The 26,450-nt window shown below is 42.8% G+C and overlaps 2 protein-coding genes across 5 annotated transcripts in view; both read right to left on the bottom strand.

The window, feature by feature from the left end:
* Positions 1-3,397: 3,397 nt before the first annotated feature.
* RPL7L1 (ribosomal protein L7 like 1) lies at positions 3,398-18,732 on the bottom strand. Its single transcript, XM_073341008.1, has 7 exons — positions 18,608-18,732; positions 18,138-18,246; positions 15,540-15,703; positions 15,203-15,340; positions 14,833-14,942; positions 13,922-14,134; positions 3,398-13,375 (listed from the first exon to the last, which is right to left on the bottom strand). The coding sequence occupies exons 1-6, from the start codon at positions 18,715-18,717 to the stop codon at positions 13,926-13,928; spliced, it is 840 nt and encodes a 279-aa protein (XP_073197109.1). The 5' UTR covers positions 18,718-18,732; the 3' UTR covers positions 3,398-13,375; positions 13,922-13,925.
* Positions 18,733-20,829: 2,097 nt separating this feature from the next.
* LOC144930488 (uncharacterized) overlaps positions 20,830-26,450 on the bottom strand; it is a 157,407-nt gene continuing 151,786 nt past the window's right edge. The window contains exons 5-6 of one of the 4 annotated variants that reach the window (XM_078852474.1): positions 25,697-25,772; positions 20,830-20,884 (exon numbers count right to left, since the gene is read on the bottom strand). In XM_078852474.1, the coding sequence (XP_078708600.1) occupies positions 20,877-20,884; positions 25,697-25,772 (84 nt within the window). In that variant the 3' untranslated portion in view covers positions 20,830-20,876. Of the gene's footprint in view, positions 20,885-23,959; positions 25,773-26,450 lie in introns of those variants that run through there. The other 3 variants (XM_078852473.1, XM_078852472.1, XR_013635687.1) reach the window with 3 other exon arrangements.

Genomic DNA, 26,450 nt, shown 5'->3' with positions numbered 1-26,450 from the left:
ATTTATTCTAATATACCTTCAAGTCATTTTGGCAATAAGGCTCTTTTGAAGAAAAAAATCTCTTGCTGTTAAAAACTTAGATTTAACTCTTCATTTAAAAAAAACCCAAAACTTTAGCTAAAGAGGTTTCAGTCCAAAAAGTGAGTGTGAATGATGAAATTTAGAATGGAAAAACCTTATGCAGTCATTCTTACTTACCTGTTTGCAGAAAAAGTAAGTTTGGGGTTTTTTTATAAGCTGTGTATTGCCAAAATACATTATAGGCAGAGCTGGTAGCTCTGCCCATAAAAGTTGCCTGACTCTTATAAGATGTTATCTTTAGTCCAGGGGTTCTCACAACAAAAATTTTTTTGTTGTTTCTTTGCTTTTTTGGTTGCTTTAAAAAAAAAAATTGCTAGCTAGTAAGTCGTCTGGTGTGAAAAGTCCTGGGGCAAATTAAGACCTGGATGGGGAGGGCGGCTGTGGGGCCCGGGGATGATGGTGTGGGTGGTGAGCCTGGGATAAGAGCCAGCTATCGCCTGGATGGAACCCAAAGTCCCATGGCTGAAGGCTTCCCACCCACCCTCAGGAAAGTGGGGCATTCACCAGCTGCCTGCACCTCCAGCGTTTGTGTTTCCAGAGGGGGGGCAGGACCAAATCCCCACTGGTGACCCTGGGAGAGGGCCTTCTTCTTCTCCCCCACCCACAACCACAGCCCAGAAGGAGGTGGTCACAAGAAAAGCCTCGGGTGGCTGCATTTGAGAAACACTGCTTTAGTCGCTCATAACTTTCTCAAGCTTCAGTGGTTTGAAATGAAATTTCACAGTGGGCTGAACTTTTTTAGAAAGTTTCTGACAACAGTCCAGTTTCTGAGAACGGAGTTAGGGGAAAATGTTTTTGTTTTTACACCATATTAAAAATATAATCTTAAAATGATTTTGTTGAAACTTTAATGACCTTATTCTTTATAGCTGACTTTCACTTTAACCAAGGTTAAAAAAAAGCTCAAGCTTTTTTTTTTTTTTTTTTTTTTTTGGCTATTCCTATGAAAATCTGCTCCTATTTGTCCAAATTATAAGCCTTTGGAAAAATCTTAGTTCACAGCTAAAAATGTGGGTTTTGTATGCATTGAGCTCCCCTTAGCTCCCTACATATGACTAGACTGTGCAAGTGCCATCCCTACACGGTACCTGAGCGTGCTCTGGCTAGGGGTGGGGGGACAGCGGGACATTTCCTGCAATTGCAGCTCCTGGTATCTGCAGGCCAGCAGCCTATGAAAACAGGGAGACTGTCTCCTTTTCTCTCAGTGCAGAAGTTGAATACAGTGGAGATGGGATGATCAGCTCTGGGGAAAGGAGTAGATTGGGGGAAGGAGTTGATGAGCATTGAAGAGGGGGAGCTGGGGCAGGCTGAGCAAGGAGACTCAGAAGGAGTGGGGATGAGGTGGGACAGAAGTTGAGAGGATGGGGAAGAAAAGGTCAAGACTGAGGGGAACAGGCAGAATAGTTTGTGCCCATTAAAGCAGGGGTTCTCAGCCTTTTTTCCTTCTGAGGCCTCCCCCAACATGCTATAAAATGTCCATGGGCCACCTGTGCCACAACAGCTTTTTCTGCATATAAATGCCAAGGCCAGCATTTGGGGTAGGAGGCAGGGCAATTGGCAGGGGCCCCACAAAGTTAAGTTGCTCAGGTTTCAGCTTCAGTCCCAGGTAGCGGGACTTGGAGCAGCAGCACTTCGGCTTTGCCCTAGGCACAGCAACGCAGCAGTGAATCTAATGCTGGCCCTGCTTGGTGGACCCCTTGACACCTGCTCACAGCCCCCCAGGGTGCGCTTTGGCCCCCTGCTTGAGAACAGCTGTATTAGAGCACACTCCCCTATAGAGCCTGGAATGGAAGCCAAGTTCTAGAAGTCTCACCATTCCTGTGCAATCAACATGTCTGTGAAGTCTACTGACAAAATGGCTCTCATCCCTCTAATGTTGGCAGCCTACCTATGATTGCTATGAGTTGTACAGTGGATCTATTGGTTCCAACATGCTGGTGCCACAGATGGATGTTAATGTGATGCCACATGAAGTAATTCCTGTTTTCTTCAGGTTGTTTTTTTTTTAAACAGCTAGGAAATTATACCACATAAAGTACATTAAACAAACATTATAGGTTACAAAGTCAAGGGATCAAACATTAGGAGTTGCCAAAATTAAGGTTGCCTGTGCACTCTATTTTCACACCTTGTGCATGCACATTATGCTACAGTCTAATTATATGATCACATATTTTTCCCCCACAGCTCCCTCATCTCATTCGGTACACAGAATGGAGCTGCTCTGGCTATGAATCAGGGCTACGTAGTGAAGGAGACTTGTCTTTAGGACCACATGCCTCATTTGTTGCAGAAATTGGAAGGTTCATAGTGAATGAGGTAGGGGATTGTAGGAGAAAGGATGGTTTCATGGTTAAGGTAGTTGAATGCTGCCCGAGAGAACTGGATTCTGCTACAGAGTTCCTATGTGATGCTAGGTAAGTCACTTACACCAAACTCTGTCAGTATGTGTGCACCTCTTTTTCTAGGGTCCAACTTGAGATCCTGGGGTCTGAGTTGCAGAAGTGCTAAGCACCCACAGCTGCTAACTGACGTAAATAGGAGACGTGCTTTGAACATATTAATTGCCAAATAATGCTAAGTACTCTGAAAAATCAGGTCTTCGGCATCCAAAATTATTGGACACTTTTGGCCTTAAGCAGTCTGGACAGTATGCACTTAAGTAGCTATTCACTATTTTGTTTTCTCCTTTATAGTTCAATGAGTGGCCCCATGCCTTACTTATTGCATACTATTCAAACCCTGCTCTGGGGACAGAATTGTTAATTTCCACATAGGCTTTTATAGGATGCTCATCACTATAGTAGCTGAGGCTGAAATCTACAAAAGGACTTAAGTGCCATGAAATGAAGATAAGCGTTCTTATCCCCATACACCCATCTCTGCTATAGTGCCTGATCTGGCAGGTATTTTCAGAGCACAACTAACTGCACAAAATAGCTGGCAGGGGAGGGAAAGATAATCTACCTCCCTTATAGTCCAGTAGTTAGGGCACTGATGTGAGACACCCTGGTTCAACTGCCCCCTGTGCCTGATGAGAAGGAAGTTGAACTTGTGCTCCCCAACTCTGAGGTGAGTACCCTAACTACTGAACTATGGTATATTTTTTTTTGGGGGGGACCCTCTCTCAGCCTTTCCCAATGTAGCTGGCCCAGTGTGTATAAATTACTAAATATGCATTGAGCTAGAGAGAGAAAATCATCCTGTAGTCCAATGGTTAAAAGAAAAGGAGGACTTGTGGCACCTTAGAGACTAACCAATTTATTAGTTAGTCTCTAAGGTGCCACAAGTCCTCCTTTTCTTTTTGCGAATACAGACTAACACGGCTGTTACTCTGAATCCAATGGTTAAGGCATTCACCTGTTAGGTGGGAAAGCCATGTTCAAATCCCTTCTCATCAGGCAACAAGGGCAACTGAACCAGGATCTCCCATGTGAGTGCCGTAATGATTAGGCTAAAAGAATTATAAGGGGGGCTGCCTTCTCTTACTCCTTTTCATGTGGAGGAAGGCATGTTTTAAGGTGACCTACTGGATCGGCCCCTGCAAGCAAGATGCGCGGGCAACGCCTATCTTTACCTGGTTTGAGGATCCCGCTGCAGCTTTTGTGTTTGTGATAGGCACTGGCCTCAGGCTGAAGCAGCAGTATGCCTGTCGCGAGCAAGAAATTTAGGCATCGAGATACTTTAGGTTTCTCTAGGGTTAGGTGGCAATTTAACAGAGAATGAGGGAGAGATCCTGTAGAAAAAAAGTTTGTGATCATGTAATTAAAGGTTTTCAGATGCATGCATATATAGGACCCAAATGAAGGCACACGCAACCTTAATTCTGGCATTTCTTAGCTTTTGAGTATGTGACTTTGTCACCTTAACGTTCTAATAGAGGTGGGTTTTGTGTGCACGGGTATACGAGTGTGCTTCTGCCTATACAGTCATGGGCTTTTCTTTTTCCAGCATTTCTACACCACCATACTATGCACATAAGTACTAAAAATAATGAAGAATCTTGAAAAAGGTAAGGGTTTTTAGCAAAGCATTTTCTTCAGTAGTGCTTATGGTAATGTAGACTGCAGGTCCAATTTGGAGCATCTTGACATATCACACTGACTTGGCTATCAATGCCCTGGGCCAAGTTTTTAAAGGTACTTGGGTACCTAAAGCCAGTCAGGCATCAGGTGGAAGTTTCAAAAGCCTGTGGGCATCTTTAGGCATTTAAATACCTTTAAAAATCTGGACCTGAGTAACTGTCTGTTCCTAGTTACAACAGAAAAGGTCCTTGCCTCTTTTATTTAATCTTTCATTGTCTATAACCAATAGGCCTCGGCACACTGATAAGCCAATTTGGTTCAATGTAAGTACAGCTGAAACCGCCTTTGCCTGGTTCACTGTATCTGACAGCAAATGCTCACTGCCAGTGTATATTTTATAAAATTCTGCTGAAAGGAATAACTCAAAATTTAGTATGAATCCAAATTTTAATCAATCACTCTTATACTGCTGTTGAAACAACATTCAGAAGGCCAGCTCAGGTTTAAAATGGTTCTGCTAAGTATAACTAGAAATATGAAATGAAAACAAGGTATGCACACAGTTGAGGTGATTCTGAGCTCTGGCATTGAGAAAAATTTTAAAATATTTTTCTGGTGAAGTTTTGGGACTTTTGTCAAACAAAAACTGATTTTTATAATATTACTAGAAGTTAGAGATGGAAAAAACCTATCAGGTTACCTATTAACCCCTCCCCATACAGAGCCATGCTATTCCTTAGTATTTTTTGTGTTACACATACTACATTTTCTATTCTGTGTAGTCCTAGCTTTAAAGATCCCAAGCAGTGAAAACACTACTTTCATTGTAAGATTACACTACTTAAATTTCTGCTGGTATCTCTCTCTAAATAAGCCTCTTAAAACCTCATGTTGGTTCCATGTGCTGTGTGGCTGAGTTAGGGATGCTGCAGCAAATCCTTGCTTTCCCTGCCTTTTGGCTTTGTGTTTGTAACCCTACTGCATTAAAATAGGGTTCTTTTATATTCCTTGTATGTAGTTTTATTATTACATGGGGGGAAAAAAAAAAACAAAAACCACACAGCACTGCCACTTGTTTATTTTCCACTAGAGGTCATCAAAACTGTAAAGTTTAACAGAAGGGAATTCCCGAGGAAATCTGGGTGGCTGCAATGGGTAAACAGTTTTTGCTTTTCCAGTTTTACATTATTCACTTATCAGCTATTTCATGTAGATATTCAAAATTTCTGCCTCTTCAGAAAATGTTAACTGTGGACTTTTAAGTGCTGAATTATATCTTAAATAGAGTTCTAACGAGCAAAAAAGATTATCAGTCATGGAAAGATTTCCAGAGGGGAGAGATTGAAAGACTCGGACTGTTTAGGTTAGAGAGAGACCATAATAGAGGTATGCAGATAATGATGGACATAGAGAAGGTATAGAGGGCATTCCTGTTTAGCCTCTTTCATAATATAAGGAGATATCCACAAATTAAAAGACAACACAAAACAACTGATAAAATGAAACTCTCTTTACAGGAGAGAATAATTATCTTGTAGAACTTATTACCACAAGGTATTATTGATGCCAAAAGTTTAGAATTTAGAAAAAGAATTACATGGTATATGATGACAAAAATTATTGTAGGAATACAGAAAATTAGGAATATACTTACTCATACTTCAGGAGGTACGTTTAACACTTACTGGGAGCTGGACAGAAAGAGCAGCTAGAAAAGGTTAATCAATGGGTGATTTCTGGGGCATCTAGTGACAGCCACTTTGAGACAGAACATTAGAACAAACAAACTGTACCCGATCCGTCCACTGGTAATTCCTATTTAAAATCATTTGGGCATTGTTTCTTCATGTATCACCACTTAAGTAATTTTTCAAAAAAGATCATGGGGAAACAATGCTGTGGAAAATTGAATTTTTCCAAGGGATATTGTTCATATAAATGCAATAATTTACAAGTGCTTGCACAAGCTAGAAATCTAAATACTAAGAAGGGTGAACGAGAGTGCCTGGTACTAATGAGGAAACTGATATAATAATAGACATTACAGCAACTTGAAATGATGATAATCAATGGGATACTGTAATACTAATGTACAAAATATATAGGAAAGACTGAGTAAGTTGTACTGATGGGGGTGTGGCACTAGAAGTGAAAGAAAGCATAGAGTCACAGAAAACATCTTAAGTGAATCAAACTGTAGCACAGAATCTCTATGGAAAGAAATTCCATGTTTGAATAATAAGAGTAACAGTAGGAGTATACTATCGACTACCTGATCAGGATGGTGATGGCGACTGTGGAATACTCAGGAAGATTACAGAGCCTACAAAACTAGAAAACCAGGATGGGATACACAGATAGAACTTCAACACCATTAATGACAGCTTCTTGGAACAGGTAGTCCTGGAATTCACAAAAGGAGGGGCAATTCTTGATTTAGTTTTAAATGGTTCACAGAATCTGGTCCAAGAAATGATAGGGTTGCCGACTTTGTAGTATTTAAAAATTGGACACTCCAGCAGGGGTGCCAGAACCTCCTCACCCAACCTCTTCCCCTGAGGCCCTGCCCCCGGCATTTGCTCCTCGCCCTTCTTCCCCCCCCACCCCTCCATCATGTCTCTCGCTGCTTCTTCCTGCAACCCCTTTCAGCCCAGATCATGACTCGCCTGCACAGTCAGGAGCTGTAGCCCCCCCAGATACAGGTAGGAGACGCTAGCTGAGTGGGGGCTGGTGCAGCTGAGGACCAGACACCTCCCTGCCTCCAGTAACCAAACTTTGGGTGTCCAGTCAGTACTACTGACTGGACAGTCAGGTCCCCTTTTCAACAGAACTTTCTGGTCAAGAACTGGACACCTGGCTATCCTAGGTGATTATAGCTCAGTAATAGCAACCATAACGTAAGTAAATTTAATCCTTGGGCGGGAGGGAGGGAGAGAATATTAAAGAAACCCACCACAGTAGCATTTAACATCAACAATGGGAACTACACAAAAATGAGGCGGCCAGTTAAATGGAAATTAAAAGGAAAAGTCACAAGAGTGAAATGCTTGCAAGCTGCATGGAAACTACTTGAAAACGCCATAATAGCACTTCAAAATAAACATATACCCAAAATAATAATAAAAAATAATAAAAACAAAACAGTAAGAGGACCAAAAAAATGACATCATGGCTAAAGAGTAAAAGGGGGAAAAGATATCCTTTGAAAATCAGAAGCCAAATCCTACTGAGGAAAAGACACAGGAGCATAAATAATGGCAAATCAAGGCAAAAATATAATTAGGCATGCCAAAAAAAGAATTTGAAAAACAATTAGCAAGATACACAAAAGCTAACAGCAAAAAAAAGTTAAGTACATCAGAAGCAGGAAGTCTGACAAACGACCACTGGAGCTTGAGGTGCTAAAGCAGTGGTGGGCAAACTTTTTGGCCCGAGGGCCACATCGAGAAATAGAAATTGTATGGTGGGCCATGAATGCTCACAAAATTGGGGTTGGGGTGAGGGAGGAGGTGTGAGCTCTGGTTGGGGGTTCGGACTCTGGGCTGGGGATGAGGAGTTTGGGGTGTAGGAGGGTGCTCTGGGCTGGGACTGAGGGGTTCAGAGGGCGGGAGAGGGATCAGGGCTGGGGGTGGGGAAGTGGTCCAGGTTCCAGCTGGGGGTGCAGGCTCTGGGGTGGGGCTGGGGATGAGAGTTTTGGGTTTCAGGAGGGTGCTCCGGGCTGAGATTGAGGGGTTGGAGAGTGGGAAGGGGCCAGGGAGTTGGGGCATGGGGAGGGGCTCAGGCTCTCAGCGGCATTTACCTCAAGCGGCTCCCAGCAGTGGCATGTCCCTTCTCCGGCTCTTAAGCTTGGAGTGGCCCCTGACCCTGCTAGTGCCAGAGTGGCGCCATGTGGCTGCTTCCGGGAGCCCCGGGGTGCAGCCCCCGACCCGGCGCCCTGGCTGGAGCGGGGATGAGCCGTATGGTGCAGCCCCCGACCCGGCGCCCCAGTGGGAGCTTGCAGACTGGCTTAAAATGGCCCGCAGACCATAATTTGCTTACCCTTATGCTAAAGGATCACTCAAGGAAGAAAAGATCATTGTGGAGAAGCTAAATGAATACTTTGCATCAGTCTCCCTCACATCCTCTGCAGTGAAGATTGATATACCTGAAACATCCTTTTTGGGTGACAAGTCTGAGGAACTGTCGTAGTCTGATGTGTCAATATCAGAGGTTTTGGAACAAATTGATAAGACAGTAATAAGTCACTGGAACCAGATGGTATTCACCCAAGAGTTCTGAAGGAACTCAAAAGTGAAACTGAAGAACTATCATCTGTGGCATGTAACCTACTGCTTAAATCACCCTCTGTACTAGAGGAGTGGAAAATAGCTAAGGTGACACCATTTTTAAAAAAGACTCCAGAAGCAATCCTGACAATTACAGGCCAGTAAGCCTAACTTCAGTACCAGGCAAACTGGTTGAAATTATAGTAAAGAATAGAATTATCAGAAACATGGATGAACATGATACATCAGGGAAGAGTTGACAGCTTTTGTAAAGGGAAATTGTGCCTTGCCAGTTTATTAGAATTCTTTTAGGGTGTCAACAAGAATGTGGACATGGGTGATCCAGATGACAGTGTACTCAGACTTTCAGAAAGCCTTTGACAAGGCCCCACACCAAAGGCTCTTAAAAAAAGTCAGCAGTCATGGGATAAGGAGGAAGGTCTTTTCATGGATTAATCTCATCTAATTAAAAGATAGGAAAACAAAGGGGAGGAATAAATAAATAGTTTTCACAATGGAGAGAGGTAAATAGCAGGGTCCCCTAAGTATCTGTACTGGACTAGTGCTGTTCAACATATTCATAAATGTTCTGGAAAAGGGGGTGAACAGTGAGGTGATCACATTTGCAGACAATACGAAATTACTCAAGATAAGACAAAAGTTGACGGCAAAGATTTACAAAGGGCTCTCACAAAACTGGGTGAGTGGGCAACAAAATGGCTGATGGAATTCTATGTTGATAAGTGCAAAGTAAAGCACACTGGAAAACATAAAAACTATGCATGTTAAATGATGCATATAAAATAAATTAGCTGTTACTACTCAAGAAAGATCCTGGAGTCATTGCGGATAGTTCTCTGAAAACATCTGCTCATTTGCAGCAGCAGTCACAACAGCTAACAGAACATTAGAAACCATTATGAAAGGGATAGAGAAGACAAAAAATAAAGGCCACTATATATAAAGCCATAGTACATCCACACCTTGAATACTGTGTGCATTTCTGGTCACCCCCTCTCAAAAAAATGTATTTGAATTGGGAAAAGTATAGAGAAGGGCAACAAAATGATTAGGGGTATGGAACAACTTCCGTATGAGGTGAGATTAAAAAGACTGGGACTATTCATCTTAGAGATAACTATCGGGGGATATGATAAGAGACCTATAAAATCATGAATGGTGTGGAGAAAGTAAATAAGGCAGTGTTATTTACCTCTTCACATAACACAAGAACCAGGGCTCACCCAATGAAATTAATAGGCAGCAGATTTAAAAACAAACAAGGAAGTACTTCTTCACACAACACACAACCAACCTGTGGAACTCATTGCCAGGGGATATTGTGATGCCTAAAAATATAGCTGGGTTTAAAAAAGAATTAGATAAATTCATGGAGGATGGGCCCCCCATCGATGGCTATTAGCCAAGATGGTCAGGGATGTGACCTTGAGCTCTGGATGTCCCTAAACCTTTGACTGCTAGACACTGGGAGTGGATGACAGGGGATGGATCACTTGATAATTGCCATGCTCCATTCATTCCCTCTGAAACATCTTGTGCTGGCACTGTTGGAAGACAGGATATTGGGCTAGATGGGCCATTGGTCTAACCAAGTATGGACAACATCCTTTTCATCCATGATGGTTATGGCAGCTGCTGGTCATGCTTGAGGAGTGTATCTCCTGTGCCCTGTAACTGCAGGAAGATTCAAACCTGGACCCCACAGTCTGTAGGCAAAGAAGCTCTATCACTTGAGACAAAAAATAAGGGCCCAACCCCACACACATGCACACCCAAACTCAATTTGCTCAGCTTATCTCAGCTGACAATTGCTCTTTGCATTCTTTAGATGCTGCGGCAGTTCTTTTTCACGATGGTTCTCTTTCTCCTTCACATAAAGTGACTGAGTCACTACGAATCCAGTTATGTTTCAATATATACACGTAAATGAAAACATTTTTCTACTAGGAAATTAGCCAGATTGAGAATTTATGCTCAAGATGTTTTATTTTAGCCTGATACTTTGTTATGGGTCTTCCAACTACTGCCAGCCTGGTTTGAAAGTTAATAGATACTCTGTCTACTGATATCTAATTAATTTGTCTACAGAATGAGACCACTTCAATAGTTACCACTAAAATAATTCTGACTTGGGGAACCTCTTTCTCTTTTATAAGGCTTTGGCATACTTGTTTGCATGAAGTTTAGGTTTTGAATTCATCAGTACATTTATGCTGTGACTGGATCCGACTTTGTGTATACACTGCACCCTAAAGAACATATGATGTTAATCTGCAATGACCCACTGATTGAATCAGAGTCCCATTGGTTGACCTGTGGCTGAGAATATGAAGGATCAAGCTGTATTGAAATAGAGTAAAATCTGAATGCTGGGTTAGATATTTTGTTAATTACATATGATCTAAAAAATCAGATTATCGCTTGGTGTCTCTGTTGGCGTTCTCTATGTGTGTGGTATAAGTATTCACTGCTCTAGACTAAGAATTTTACTGAAAACCTTATAGTCCAAGGAGAATCCCGATCACCTTTAAGAGGTTATCTGCATTTGTTCACAATACCCATGGTTTAGGAAGATCCACTTCTGCTTGATATTTGTCAAACACCCTGCTTTCATGATTTAAAAATAAAGTAGCTTCAATACTTGCCCTAGGGAATCCCAAAACAGAGGTTCTTAGGCTCAGCTCCCTGCTTTCCATCATTGCTCTCTGCATACTCAGATGCAAAAACCATTGTCCTGTCTCACTCTTTAATACATTACTGCCTTCGACCCAAGGGTGGGAGCCAAAAAGCCTGAGACTAAGGGCATGTCTACACTAGAAAGCTGCAATGCTTTAACTGATATAATTTTAAACCAATGTAGATAAATCAGTGCAAAAAGGCTGTATGAACACTTATTTTGATTTAAACCAGGTTTATTTTGTTTTATCCTAAACTGATAGACCACTCAATGTGAAAGAACATCCACCCAGGGATTTGCATCAGTTTAAAAACTAATTTAAGTTAAACCTGTGCAAATTCTCCATGTGGACATGTTTAAAGCAGTTAACATTATAGCTTACTAATTTAACACATCCATGAGGTTTCTGATGGAACTATTCAACAGAAAATGAAGTTACAAGTGGCTAAGGCCTATGTCATGTGTGGAAGAAGAAATAAGACAGAAAGAAGTTTGTCTTTAAAAAAAAAAAGGAGTTACATGCTATATGACAGTAACAGAAAAATTCAAGAGCTTTACAGGTCACCTTTAAGACTTCAAGTAGAGGAAATTTGCATTACAGGAAATTTGCATTGCATCAAGTAGAGGAAATAAAGCATACCATAAAAAAGGTAAAAAATTTCTTCACTTGTTCTTATGCATCCATAGCAATATTCCAGTGTTTTTATCCATAGATCTCAGATATAATTGCTCTCATTTTACAGATTGGGAAACTGAAGCACGGAGAGGAACCAATTTACCCAAGACCACAAAGTCAGTCAGAGATGGGAGAAAACACAATTCTCCTTATTCTGAGTCTAGTGTACGCTAACCCATACTGTTCCCTAAGATCTTGCAAGACTTAAGTCAAACCCAAGAGTTGAGTGACACTTACTGTCCAATACAAATCTTCAATAAGATCTGTACAAGAATCGTTTTCTATTAGATGGAGAAAAAATGAACACATCCACTTTGAGAGGAATTGAAAACAGATGTACTACCAATATCACTGTTTTCAGCCTATGACAAATCTATCTATGCCCTAACATTTGTTCCCCAAGTTATGTGAAAAAGTCATTTTTACTGATGCGCAGTGGTCTCTTCCTTCCTCTTTTCACACACTCTAAGAGCACCATTCGCTCCCCTTCCAAATGGTTCAGATTGGCAATTGCAGCAGCAAGCCATGCTCAGAAGCACTTCCTTTGCAAATGACTGCAAATCAGCATAGGTACTCCTCTCTAATGAGTGTAATCCCACTTAGTTTCATACTGCAATCAGAGCACTGCTTTCCAATTTCTTCTGCCACTACTCGTTAGGTTTAGGGATACTCAATTCTCATGTTCAGTACAGACAGCAGCTCGGTTTTACCAAAGAAAACTACCCTCCTGAATTCCTCTCTCCTACTTGATTTATTACACATACCCTAACCTCAATCAACAGCAGAGTTTGATAACAATTTATTTGAAAGTCACGGAGTAAGAAAGGACTTCTTTACAGCTTTAATCAATGAGGTAAAGGTCAAATAAGTTTTCCTTTAAGGGAAATGGGGAGTCCCTGAAAAGGCTGATTTATGAGAATCTAAAAGGCATCCTATGATATAGCAGCAGAGGATCACCACTTTTGCAGTGGGCTAAACATAGTCTGGATATTTCAGAAATTCTAGAACATCTATTAGTTTGTTTACTGCTAGCAGCTTGCCCAGGAACAGTGACTAAGGGATGTATTTAAAATACACTCCTCAGCCTTAACTGTGCATCAGGAAGGATAAACATCTTACCAGGCAACTGTGATACTAAGGGAAATTTGTAGCTGGAGGAAAGTGCAGCATCACTAGAGACAAACGGATTCTGTTTGGGAGTGCTGAATCAAGATCCCCAGGCACAGTCAGCTACAATGAAGGATTAAATAATGGTGGGGGAACCCCCATCTTCCAAACCCCTTGTTTGCAGGTACAAGTTCGTTCCAAGGACAGATCCTTCAAAAGGAAGATGGTGTAAAACCAACAATAGTAAAAATTTGGTTTAGTGATGTCTGTTTCATCAGATGTACAGGGAAGCTCTGCTCCCTGGAAGTTCAAGTCACTTCTTGCTCACATTTGATAGCAATGTGACTTCTTCCCAGAGAAGGAACAGTACTAAATCCATCTCCCTCATGCATGACTTCTCCTTGAAGACAGAAGTAGTTAGTAGACAGGAGATGTAATGTCACATTGCTCAGATCGAACAGTCTGCAAGAATAAACGTACAGCATGGAGCAGGAGACAAAAACCTAAAATCCTCATATGGACCCTAGAGGACAAGGAGGAAAAGAGATATATCAGCTTTGTTAAGAACGTGACAAGTACAAAAAGTGTCTGGCTTCTAAGGAAGAGTTCAGTGAGACTGCTGATGTCTAAAAGAAAATACAGTGGCAAATCTAAGAAATATCAACCCAGTGCTGTCTTATTTATAGGGTACCCAAAGAGGAATCTCCTTCTTTAGAGATTTTTAAGGTCAGGCTTGACAAAGCCCTGGCTAGGATGATTTAGTTGGGGATTGGTCCTGCTTTGAGCAGGGGGTTGGACTTGATGACCTCCCGAGGTCCCTTCAAACCCTGATATTCTATGAAGAGTTGTAAGTGCTTCGCTTGCAATCTAAATATCTCCACATTGACAAGCTGCTAGCTTTTCACTCCAAGATCTCCAATTTCCCACTGCTCTGACAGTCATTTCTGTACAATCAACAGTCAAGTCTGAAGCCAGTACAGGATATTTTTAAGAAATAGATGGTATGAATAATTTGCAGAACCCACAGCAATCAACAGCATGGTACATGAAGGAAATAACCACTCCTCACCTGACTAGTTCAGCTGACGTATGAGCTTGTTGATTCCCTCGCCTCGGTACCCAGGTTCACCTATCTCCTTGAGGAGACCTACTTTGTTACGTGCAGCATGGCGAGCAACAGAGAGATGAAATGGCCATAAGAAGTTAGTGATTTCTGTGAAATGCTGCCCAGCTGAATAAATTTCATGAATAAGATCTTCCAGGCAAATTACATTAAACTTTCCTAGGGGAGGAAGGGCATACATAAATAAATAAAATAAATAAGGAGATGCACAACTATAAAATCCTTCTGCACCTCACCAGACAACCCTCACATTTCCATCTTCTTTCTATGAGTCGCAGTCTCCCCATATATCACAAACCATTTAAGTTACAGACCCCACGTAAGTTCCCTGTAAGCTGCACAACAACCTATTTAGCACCGCGCAGGAGCTCAATGAACCTGCCACGGCTGGGGACCAGCTGGGGGAGGGGCACCCCTCCCCGGGCCCCCAACCTACCGCAGCTGGGGCAGCCCGAACCTGCTGGGGCTGAGGAAGGGGCACCTACCTTGCAGCCCCAGAGCTGCTGCGGGGAGAGAGAGTACTGAGGGGAGTCTTCTCTCCCTGCCGTAGCCCCAGAGCACTCTCCTGCACCCCAAACCCCTCATCCCTTGCCCCACCCCAGAGCCCGCACCCCCAGCCAGAGCCCTCACACCCAACCCTCTTCCCCAGCCCTGAGCCCCCTCCCACACTCTAAACCCCTCGGCCCCACCTCACCACATGAATTTTGTTACGTACACCAATATGAAGGTCATGTGTCACACATCACCTCCATATTGGTGCACATAACAAAATTCATTCTAAACATGGGTGGGAAAAATTAGAGGGAACACTCGTCCCCCCTTCCCTCAGTTCACTGCCTTAAGGTTTTCTTCCTCACCTAGATGCTCCTCTATCAGAGTGTTGTCTATCAAAGGGACCCTCTTCTTGTTGATCTTTGCTTGACCTCGTTTCAGAATGAGCTCTCGTACAGATTTCAGATTGGGATGTCTGTACAAAATCAAAAACCTGGTTGTTACTGCGGGAGGTATTAACAGTGCAGCACAGAGTTAACCAAGGGGATCTCCTACCTCACTGTCATGTCACAGAATAAAGAGTGCTAGTATTTGAAGCACATTTTTAGATATCAAGACACCAAGTTGTGAACTGAATTGAAAGAGCTAACTAACCAAGAGGAAAATAACTACATAAAAAAGCCACAATGAATATTTAGTTTACCACTGTATTATAAAAATCAGAGGAGTACTCACCCCCATGCTACATAGGGCTCCACAGTGCGCAGCATCTTCAGTGAGGCTGGAGTCAGTTTAATGAATGTGCCACTGAAAATCTTCCTCAACCGCAGCATCTGTATCCCTCTCTGCACCCTTTGACTCACTCCTTTAATCCTGAATTACAGATACCACAGTGGTAAGTGTACTTCTCCCACCCAGGCATCACCCCATGATCACTTGTAGGATGCTACATCTTGATAACCCCCGCCTTTTCCTTTTCACTGCAGCAAGTGTAGATCAGGAAATGAGCCTGGGCAAGTACAAAGGAAACCAGCAAAAGGATGGAGATGGTACAAAAGAAGAAGTTCCTTACTCTGCAATCCGCACAACAAAGGCCAGCTTGTGTCCCTGAGGTAGCACCATTTGGCCAGGCTTCTGTTCCATGCGCTTCAGCCGGACCTCATCTCTGTGTTTGCGTCGTGAATCTCGAACAAACGTCTCAATACGTTTGAATTGTATCTGCTTCCCCTTCTGGTGCTAAATACAGAAAGATGAGAGATGATCATCTCTCTCAGAAGGTGTATATGAAAGGTACATGTGGTCAGAGGAAGAAAATGAGATTTAGGGCCTGATGTCAAAAAATTCTGAAGCGCATGAGGTCAAACTCAAGAAACAATCTTGCGGTGCTGTGTGGCACAGTACAGACCTCAGTCATTAGCTTCAACTCACGAGCCACTAGCTCATGAACCTGAACCTTTTACCTGAGCAAATTAGGAAAACGTATGTGGAGAAGTGCAGAACATATACCTGAACAGAGTGAGAAACTAAATGGAGCCCTCCCTGTGCAGCCCAAAGCAAGGCTCCACAGCTAAATATACTGCAAGACAAAGCCATAGGTCAGCAATAATCTAGATACCCCAATTTAAGCCACATATGAGTGCAATGACTAAATCTAGGCAAAATGTTTCAGCCAAAAACTTTTTTCCATTGAAAAATATATATTTGGATTGACCAAAACATTTCACAAATTTGTGCTGATTTTGGCAAGTTATTTCAGTCAAAAGAAAAAACAGACACATACTGGAAATGTCCAAAATGCTTGGTTTTGATTTTGGGGGATAGACTACACACCAAAAATGGAGATAGAAGATGTGGTGGTCCCCGATGACCTTGAGCCCTGTGGTCAGGACACTCATATGAAGTGTGGCAGACCTAGGTTCAAATCCCTGCTACGGAGCATGCCCCCCTCACAAGTGAGTGCTCTAATCCAGGGGTTTTCAAACTGCGGGTCGTGACCCAGTACTGGGTCACAGAATGGAAGGCATTGAAACACAGCAGCTCTTCAGTCAGCACCGCCAACGGGGCCATTAAAAGTCCCACTGGCGGTGCTGACCGGCTAAGGCAGGCTAGTTCCTACCTGTTCTGACACGGTGCTGCATCCCAGAAGCAGCCAGAGCAGGTCTGGCTCCTAGGCGGAGTGGACATGGGGATGTGCATGCTGCCCCTTCCCCGAGCACTGGCTCCACACTCCCATTGGCGCTGGGGAGGGGTGGTGCCTGCAGGTGAGAGCCACGCAGAGCTGCTTGCACACCTCTGCCTAGGAGCCGGACCTGCTGCTGGCCGCTTCCGGGGCGCAGCGCAGTCCACGGTGCCAAGACAGGCAGGAAGCCTGCCTTAATACCCCTGCTGCACTGCTGACCAGGAGCCACTCAAGGTAAGCCCACGCCCCAACCCTCTGCCCCAGCCCTGAGCTCCTTTGGGTTGCGGGCATCAACAATTTTCTCCAACTGGGTCACAAGAAAAAAAGTTTGAAAACCACTGCTCTAATCAATCAAACATTCTCTGTCCCAATGAATAATTATTTCATACAAAGTAACAACAACTTCAACAGGAGAGACTGAGGGCTTGGCTACATTTACATTTTATAGCGCTCTAACTTGCTGGCTCAGGGGTGTGAAAAATCACCCCCCTGAGTGCAGCAAGTCAGAGTGCTTTAAAGCGCTAGTCTAAACAGGCTCCAAGCGCTGGGAGCTGTGCTCCCAGTGCTCTGAGCCAATCCCCTTGTGGAGGTGGATCTCCCAGTGCCCACGCGCGACCACACTCCCACTTCAAAGCACTGCCACAGGAGCGCTCCCACGACAGCGCTTTGAAGTTTCCAGTGTAGCCATGCCCTGAGATAGCCACTCTACAAAACCCACTAGATGAAGATTATGCCACTCACCTCGAAGGTGAGAGATCTGAATCAGGCAGATTGAGGTACTGATCCTGAATTTCCCACATCCTGGACAAGTGCTCTAACTACTGGACATGGGGATGGGGAAGAGAAAGATAGCATCACTTCCTCCTCTATTTTTTCTTGAAAAATGATTGCTTGGGCATTAAACTCCAGGAGAGGGGTCATGATTGTGAATCCTGACCAGAGATAGGCTCTTAAATCTCGGTCAAAGGGAGGTGCATAAGTCCCTTTGAGGGGTGGGGCTTCTGTGCAACCTGTGAGCTCTCTACAGACTACAACTAACTAGTCCATAAACCACAATGTGGAACCAAACATATTTGCTGCAACACTTCTTTATCCAGGGTAGACAGGTTTGGGTTGGCAAGTCAGCTTGTTACTACAATTAGGTAAACCACAAATAAAATCCCCAGACCACGAACACATATAGCAATTACAACAGCCATCCCCAACTGCCTTACAGCAATCCCATAGCCTGTGCGTTAGAAACTGTGCCTCTTCCCACATCTAACACCCCCCCACACACACACACACTCTCTCTACTGAGCTACACAAACGCACAGAGCCCTTTCCCTAGGCAAGATCCCACAAAAGCCTCGCCTGGGGGCCCGCCCGCAGAATGTGCTTTCGCAGCCTCCGCCTTAGGGACAAGCTGCCGAGACACGAGAAAAGGAGCCGCTGCTCTCGCCGGCCTGTCGCGGGGAGAGCGCAGGGTGCCCGCAGACGCAGGGCCCGTACCTTCCTCTTGTCCAACAGCGCCTGCTTTGCCTGGGTGGCCTTGAGGGCCTGATACGCCTTCCTCTTCTTCAGCAAGTTCTCCGGCACCAGGGGGATCTTCCTTTTGGGTCTAACGCAAGAGGACACGGCAAGCGACACTCGTCACGCATCAGCCCCGGCCCGGGCAGGAGAGTCCGGCTACCGGCGCTTCTTCCCGGCCCCCGCTCCGCTGCGCCGGGCCTGGCCCGCGAGCTCGGCCCGCGCTCAGCGCCGGGCAGATCCGGGACCGCCCGCCCCGCTCCCGCCCGCGGGAACCCACCACGCCGCGCGCACGTGCGTCCCCTCCCGCCGCCCCAACGGCGAACGGACCCCCTCCCCCCACCGGCCGCTTCTCGGTAGCGCCCCGGGGCCTCCCGATCCCAGGGGCCGCCCTCCCCGCAGATGGAAACGAATCCTCCCCGCCAGCCCCAGCTCGGAAATTAACCACTCACTCCGGCTCCGCCATATTTCCTTCTCCGCCTGAGTCTGGAGTGACGCCACCAGTGCGCATGCGGCTACTTTGCCAACGAGCTCCGCGCCGCACACGCAGAGGAGCTGCCATCACTGCGCATGCGTCCGGGTACCACCGCCAGCAGCCTCTCTATCCCTAGACGCTGTCTCTATGGTTGGGCTCGGACTTCCACCTCTGTGCTCGCGGGCTTGGGAGCGGAGTGGTGACGAAGAAGGGGGAGGGCGCGTTCCACCGTCCGCCTCGTGCTGGGGCTCCACGTACTGCTGGAGCGGCGCTGGGCCCCGGCTGAGGCTGCATTGGGAGGCCTGGCAGCGCGGGAGGGTTGCTGGGTCAGAGCCGCTGTCAACACCGTAGGGCGGGCCCGGAGGGCGTCTGTCTGCCTGCGCTGCAGAAATACAGCCCCACGCCTCGGTTCCCCAAATCACCAGATTAGCTTAAAAATCAAGATGGGGGGTGGTGGCGGCGGCGGCTCTCTAGCTGCCTTCTGTTATTTAACCTGGTGGGCTTATATCTTCCGCCTTTGCACTCACTAGAATGGGTAACACACTGTTTTTTGTAACATGAACACTAAAATGCTCATGTACTCACATGACTCCCGCAGCCGGGGCTTCAAAAACAACACAAGCTAGCATGGGGGTTGAGATTAAAAAAAATGGTGAGAGTAGGTAATCTCCTGTTGGGGGAGAAAGTGCAGCCTGAGGAGGCTAAAATACTGCTCTTAACATGCCTGGAAACCTAGAGGACCAGTCATTCCAGGCATCAACCCATGCTTCAGCTGCTACTCTTTCCCTCCTGCTCAGGATGGATACAAGTGGTCAGGAGGAAAAAGTTCTGTGAGATTTGCAAGGCAATTGTAATAGTGCAAGCAATTCAAAAGGATGTCAGCCTCTTCAAAGATCATGCAATTGGCTTAAAAATCATGAAATTTTAACAACATAATAAATTATTTTTATTTGCCTTCTGTTTTGGAGACTTTAAGATTCACTTGGGTCACATTTTCAAGCTTTTCTTCACAACAACGAGGGCTAGAAACTTAATTTTAAAAAATGAAAGCTGAGATTACCTGATCACATGCTTCCAGGAGCTGGGATTTTAAGAACACCTGACCAAATGTTGTGAGAAGGAATATGGGAAGCAATTGGGGAGTGAATTTTGGGAACCACACAGCCATAGTAGCTGAAGTACCTTCAATGCCTGTGTCAGCCATGGGACACCCAGCATGCTACCAGCCAAGGTTTGGTACTCCTGCATGCTGGTGACTCCACAAAAGAGTGATGTTTATGCCTGGAATAATGTAACAATTATGTTAACAATAAGTTCTTCAGGGCAGACTCTATGTGTTTGTTTGTATAGCACCAAGCAGCATGGGGCTCTCTTATTGGAGTTGTTAGGTGGTACTGCTATTAAAAAAATGTTGAGTTTCTTGCCCTTTTTACTTCTAAATCCCACCATCTGTCCAAAAATTCAACTTCCCCTTGGCCTCTCTGTAACTCATCACTTATTATCCCACTAGGGAATGTATTTACTTTACAAACCATGGAAAAAATAAAAAAGTATCTCTCTGCATCATATAATCAAAGAGACAAGGTGGGTGATAATATATCTTATTGGACCAACTTTTATTAGTGTCTCTTTCACCAACAGAAGTTAGTCCAATAAAATATATTATCTCACCCACCTTGTCTCTAACATCCTGGGACTGACATGGCTAAAATAACACTGCATATCATTATAATCAAAGTCCTTTGGGGCACCCTATCTCATTGCAGTATAATAGACACCAAGAACTTGAAATCTAATAATTTTCAAGCACAAGTTGAAAGTTAATATCATTATAGGTATTACACTTACAATGCTAGTTTTTGTGCTATTGCAGCTATAATACCCAAACAAAATCACTTTTCTTTTTCTGTAAAGAGGCAGCCATATTTACAAATGCTTCTTGCTAATTTATGAATATTGCTGTTATCTTTTCACAAAAAGTACCACAGATAATCGTACAGACAATACAACAAGCATTATAAGTTCATAGATTCCAAGACCAGAATGGACCATTGTGATCATCTAGTCCAGTGGTTTTCAACCTGTGGTCCGCAGACCGCTGGGGGTGTGCAGGCTATGTCAAAAGGATCAGCGAAAGGTTGTGTTACCATAAAACAGTGGTTTTCAATGTGTGGTCCATGGATCTCTGGGGATCCGAAGACCATGTCTAAGATTTCCAAAGGCGTCCACACCTCCATTCAAAATTTTTAGGGGTCTGCAAATGAAAAAAGGTTGAAAACTACTGAGAGTCTAACTTCCTGTGAAACTCATGCCATAGAACTTCCCCAAAATTATTCCTACAGCACGTATTTTAGAAAAAACATCCAATCTTTATATAAAAATTGCAGTGATGGAGAATCCACCACAACCCTTGGTAAGTTGTTCCAATGATTAATTACCCTCACTGTTAAAAATGTACACTTTATTTCCAGTCTGAATTTGTCTAGCTTCAAAGTCCAGCCATTTTATCGTGTTATATCTTCCTCTGCTAGATAGTAGAGCTCATTATGAAATATTTGTTCCCCATGTAGGTACTTATAGACTGTCATCAAGTCTCCCCTTAAACTTCAACAGCCTATAGTGTTAACCTCTTGCCATGAACTAATTGCTCATTTATTCAGCATTCATTCAGCTGACTTCATCTTTTCACTTAGCTGAACACAGGATTAGAACAGAATGAGGAATTTTTTTTTGCACCTTTCTTTTCCTGACAAGTACAGACCTGTTAGATGAACATTGGTTTCCATCCCAGAATTTTAATCACATTAAGTATCTCACTCTGCTGGGTGTAAATTAAAATGTACTTCTATTCTTAAATTTTCCTTACAGTCCCTCTCTTACTATATCAAGGTAACATTTGGAGCTCCAAGTCGGTAGATTCTTTAACCTCATTCTGTGAGGTTCAACATGTTCCATTCATGGGCCACTAACTTTCTAAAAGGAAATAATTAATTCTGTTTCAGAGTATAGCACTAGAGACTTTAGGGATATCATTTTACAGACAGTGAACAGGAAAACTTGACTTCCTGAAGCACTTCTGAATATTTTCTTTAGCTTCTGCTAATTGACATCAAGGAACTTCTAACTGTAACAGATGCCCTTTTAAATATTTTAGCATTTTTAATGGCTAATGATAATTAACCTGGGAAAAACTGAAGGAAAAATGAAGCCTAAAGGACACCACAGTGTGAAACAATGTTTCCTAAATGAGTAAATGATTTACTTCTGAATAAAGGCTCAGTAACTGTAACCCTGAATTCAATGGAACTACTTACTTGATTAAGAGCTGCTAGCTTAGGCCCAAGATGTGTGCAGAGTACAAAGCAGCAACATTTTATTTAATGGGGCTACTCACAGAGGATGATGCCACTCAGCGTAAGACGTAGGAGAATCTGACTCACTGCTGGCAGTGGTTGTAAGAGCAGGATGCTGATTCTAATATATTCCTACTAGGAATGTCTGAATTTATCACTTTTTGTGTTGTGTATTTGGTCAGCTTATTATTCCTGTGATAGATTTGTCTCTTAAACTTGGACCAATAAACGTGAATGTACTGTATTATAAATGGAAAATGCAAAGAGAATGTAAGACTGGAGATATGGTCCATTCAGCTCTCTCTCAGGCTTAGAGGAACACTTTCGGGGTTACAAGGAAGATGCTATGATGCAAGTAGTACTGTCTGCAATGAATAAATATGATTTGCTTTTTCTAGCACGTTATAATGTGTAAATCATTTTGAATCACATCCTGCAACCCTCAGCCATTTAACTAGTCCTAATCATGCAAGTAGTCCCATTGCTTTCCATCAGGCTATCGGTGTGAGTGAGATGCAGCCCTTTAGATGCCCCCCCCCCCCCCATTTACAAGTGCTTTATAACATCATTTGTAACATATTTTAAAATAATGTATACTTGGCTCTACAATAAGTAGGAATGGGTGAAAAGGTTTGGAGAGTTAGTGTAAATAGGTCACCATGCTTGCTCAGCTTGACAACTCTGTTCAGGCCTGTGTGACCTTTCCTATCCACATCTGCTAATTGGTCTTCTAGCCTCTCCTGACACATGACATGGCTGTTGATGACATGCCCAAACACGTCCCTCCAACTTAATACTTTTGCCTTTTAGTAATTACTTGTGATTTAAGGTCGTTCCATTTATTCTCAGTCCATGTGATAGTGTTCATAACTGGTGGTTTGAGCATTGGCCTGCTAAACCCAGGGTTTTAAGCTCAATCCTTGAGGGGGCCATTTGGGATCTGGGGCAAAAATTGGGGATTGGTCCTGCTTTGAGCAGGGGGTTGGACTAGATGACCTCCTGAGGTCCCTTCCAACCCTGATAGTCTATGATTACCTAAGATAATTTACATTTATTTTGAGATCAGGATTTAGGGATGTCTATCAAATGCTGTACCAAAATCCAAATCTGTTACATTTACCACTTTTCTGTCAACGGCTAATTTATGGCGATTGAAGCTTCGTGTCCTTAAATCAAGTACCATTGTGCTGATCCCCAGCATTACAGGGATATTTCACAGTGTTTCCTCACCATTGTGGAGGGTCAGGAAACTGATGCTAGCACCAGTACTTGTGTTGTGGCTGAAATATGCATACCTTGGTGGGAGGGCGGGGATGCCCTGGACAATTTCCAGGATCCCAATGTTCAGCTTTAGTATCATGGGTAATGCAGCAGCACATGATACTGTATGTGACTGTCCTTGTTGTGGCCAGTGCTTTGCTGGCATTGCAGTAACCACTGTGATTTAAGAGGGAGCCATGTATATATGATTGAAAACAAGATCATAAGCCACCGCTCTACATCTACCGCAACTGTTTCTTGAGTAATGTGCATGCAACTTCTGCATATACAGACTTGCCTCATGTACCATTCCATTTTTTCCCTTTTCCACTTAAAAGTTTGATATCTTTTCTGAATGTCATTTCCTTTTACTTCTAATTATGAGCCAAATTCTTTTTATTTGGGCTGTGTCGAAAGCCACTGTTTTCACTGTTATTTTCAACCCATATTTTAACCAATCATCTTTTTTTCTGCAGTGTAATCTCAATTTCCTCATAAATCCCACCCCTTAATCCTAAACTAAGTCTAGTTTCCATTTTTTATGCTTATTAAGCTGAAATTAGGGTGACAGAAGCTTGTCTCTTAATAGTTTTGGTCTATTGCATTTCATTAGGGTTTAAGAAACTATATGTAGCAATGCAATATATAGCAAAAGCACACAGATTTTTTATTATTTATAATTTTTATTTTTCCAAATTAATATAAATATACCACACACATACCAAAATGGCAGATTCATCATAATACACAAAATAAATAAAGAAGGTTAGGATAAAGGGAAGGGAGAGGAAGCAACAGATCTATCTTCAAGGTCTGGTTTATCATAGACCTCTAAAATGGCAGCTCAAATTGCTTTGAATTTTTCAGGCATTCCCTTTCTCCAGAATGCAAGTCGTTTGTTAGCTGTGAGGTCAGCCATATTACTCAGCCAGGCATCAATATTTGATGGGGACTGACTTTTCCATCTTTGCAGGATTAATTTTTTAGCGACCAAAGCTACACATTAGAACCACGCAGCCTTGTTACCAGGTAATCTCCAGGTATCAGGAATATATCCAAGGATGGAATTTAAGAGGGAAGGCTCCAATTTTGTATCCAATATCAAATTAGTCCTTTGACCCAGCTCATACCAGAAAATCTTGATACCAGGGTACTCCCAAAACATATGAGCTAATGTAGCACCAAAGGAGTTACATTTCCAACAGTGGTCAGCATTTATGAGGCCTATTTACCATTAGCCTATGTGCGGATCAGTATATTCAAAAAAGTGTCTTTTGGTAAATAAGCCGCAGCCCCAGGTCTATAGCTGCTTTTTTAACATTAGACTCAATTGTATTCCATTGGGTTGGAGATAGTTGTGTATCCAAAACTCTATTCCAAGAAACTCTCAAATTACCAATCTTTGGCCAAGTTTTTTGGGACAGAAAAGCATAAAAGGATACCACTGGCTGAGAAATTCCAGGAAGTTTTCTCCAAAATAATAAAAGTTCTGGAGGTTCTTGAGCTCCCAATGCACCCAATCCAAATATATTTTTAGGAGATACTTGCATGCCCCAGAGCAGGGCGAACAAAATTGTTGCTGAAGATCTACAAATGGTTTAAATATATTGTCGGTTAGCTGCAAATATAGTCATAATTCCTCTGTCTGTCCAATCCCTCCACATCAAGGTTTCGTCACTGATTTTAAGGATAGTATTGCTCCATAGGACTGCCTCTGCATGGAAGTCAAATTTCACCACATTTGCCTCGCAGCCACTATTGTGGGAGCTCTGGAGCCATCAAATCTATAATAATTTGACCCTACAATGCCTGAAAGGATGAGAGGGTATATTCTCAATCATTCTGGACCCAGAGTCAGGTCTGTGTGGTCATATCTAACATCCACAAAGGGAGATATGATAATTTTCCAAGTTGGGAAAACAAAAACATCTCAGAGATCGGGGGAGCTATGATTTGCTCACAGCCAGTCTCAGTTTCTGATCGGGACCCCAAAGGAACATTCTGAAAATATTATTGAATGGATGAGATTCTCAGATGGTGTAAAGTAGCATGTTTGCTTCTGAATAAAGACAATTTATGACAACTGAGAATGTGAGCCAATGATTTCCCACATTTTGTTATCGCTTCTTCCAAAGCAGAGACTATCTGTGCTGTCTATGTTTTAACTCTGTGATTGTATCATTGTGGTCATTAAGCATATTTAGAGTCCCTCTATTTAAAAAAATCTGAAGGTATGTTTTGAGACACTCACATTACAGTCTGGCCACCACATGATTTTGTCATGTTACCACAGCAATTTTCACAAATACCCACTATAACAATAGAAATTTAGGGCCAAATCCTAGTTCTGTTGAAGTCAATGAGAGTTTTGCCAATGATTTTAGTGGATCTAGAATTTATGTATAAATCACTAAAATACGGTTAAAAATAATTAAGAACAATTAGCTACATACATGTCTTGTGGGCATCTGCCAGCCAGGATAGCCTCATTGATTGTATTGTCCTAATTGTTTCAGATGGTTGTATATTCTGCATTATACAGGAGACATTAGACAGCACATTATGAAAACATAATTTAAGATTAAGCAGATGTTACACTGATGGAAGGCATTATTAATCAGAATATGACATATACAGGCCAAAATTTTGCTTCAAAGCAAAAAAAAACAACCAAAAAAAACAGATTTACTGGCAGGAGTACAAATATACACAGTTATATAAAAGATCTTGGTTCATGGATTGGATTAAAGCACCAGTAACTACAGTCACAGGATTCATTTCTTTGGACAACACAGTTTTCTAGTATAACTATATGCAACTGAAGTATTGATGAAGCAGAAAAAATACACCTAGTTAAACCATAGAATCCATTGCTGTTTGTGTTATGTCCAGCAGGCCTTTTATTAGTTATTATTAATTCTTATAATTTGGTTAGTATTTTAAATATTCCACCTACCTGACCTACTCTTTAAATTCATGACTGTCTGCCCTGTAGTCTTCTGCTCAGCTTAACTGAAAAAAAGGGCACCCACTCCGTTTGTTATTTAATTATTGATTCATTTGCTATGGATGAATTTGTAAATTCTAAAACACTCTCATTTGCTTGGAACGAAATACCATAGTTGTATCTTGTGTTGTGTCTTCCTCTCCCCCAATATCTTGCTCCCTCAAGAAAACCTGGACTCCAGTTCATTTTCCTTATCTGAT

This window comes from Lepidochelys kempii, chromosome 4 (genome assembly GCF_965140285.1).
Source record: "Lepidochelys kempii isolate rLepKem1 chromosome 4, rLepKem1.hap1, whole genome shotgun sequence".
Lineage (NCBI taxonomy): Eukaryota > Metazoa > Chordata > Testudines > Cheloniidae > Lepidochelys > Lepidochelys kempii.
The sequence above is the reverse complement of the archived record's forward strand: the minus strand, read 5'-3'. Positions and strand labels throughout refer to the sequence as shown.

Bases quoted from the DNA above. Each gene is read 5' to 3' on its own strand.
- RPL7L1 (XM_073341008.1), bottom strand. From the start codon at position 18,717: ATGGCAGCTCCTCTGCGTGTGCGGCGCGGAGCTCGTTGGCAAAGTAGC. The intron at 14,943-15,202 runs GTGAGTACTCCT...GATTTTGTACAG, and splicing joins GAGCCCTATGTAGCATGGGG to ACATCCCAATCTGAAATCTG. The intron at 14,135-14,832 runs GTGAGGAAGAAA...TTCCTCCCCTAG, and splicing joins TCTGATAGAGGAGCATCTAG to GAAAGTTTAATGTAATTTGC.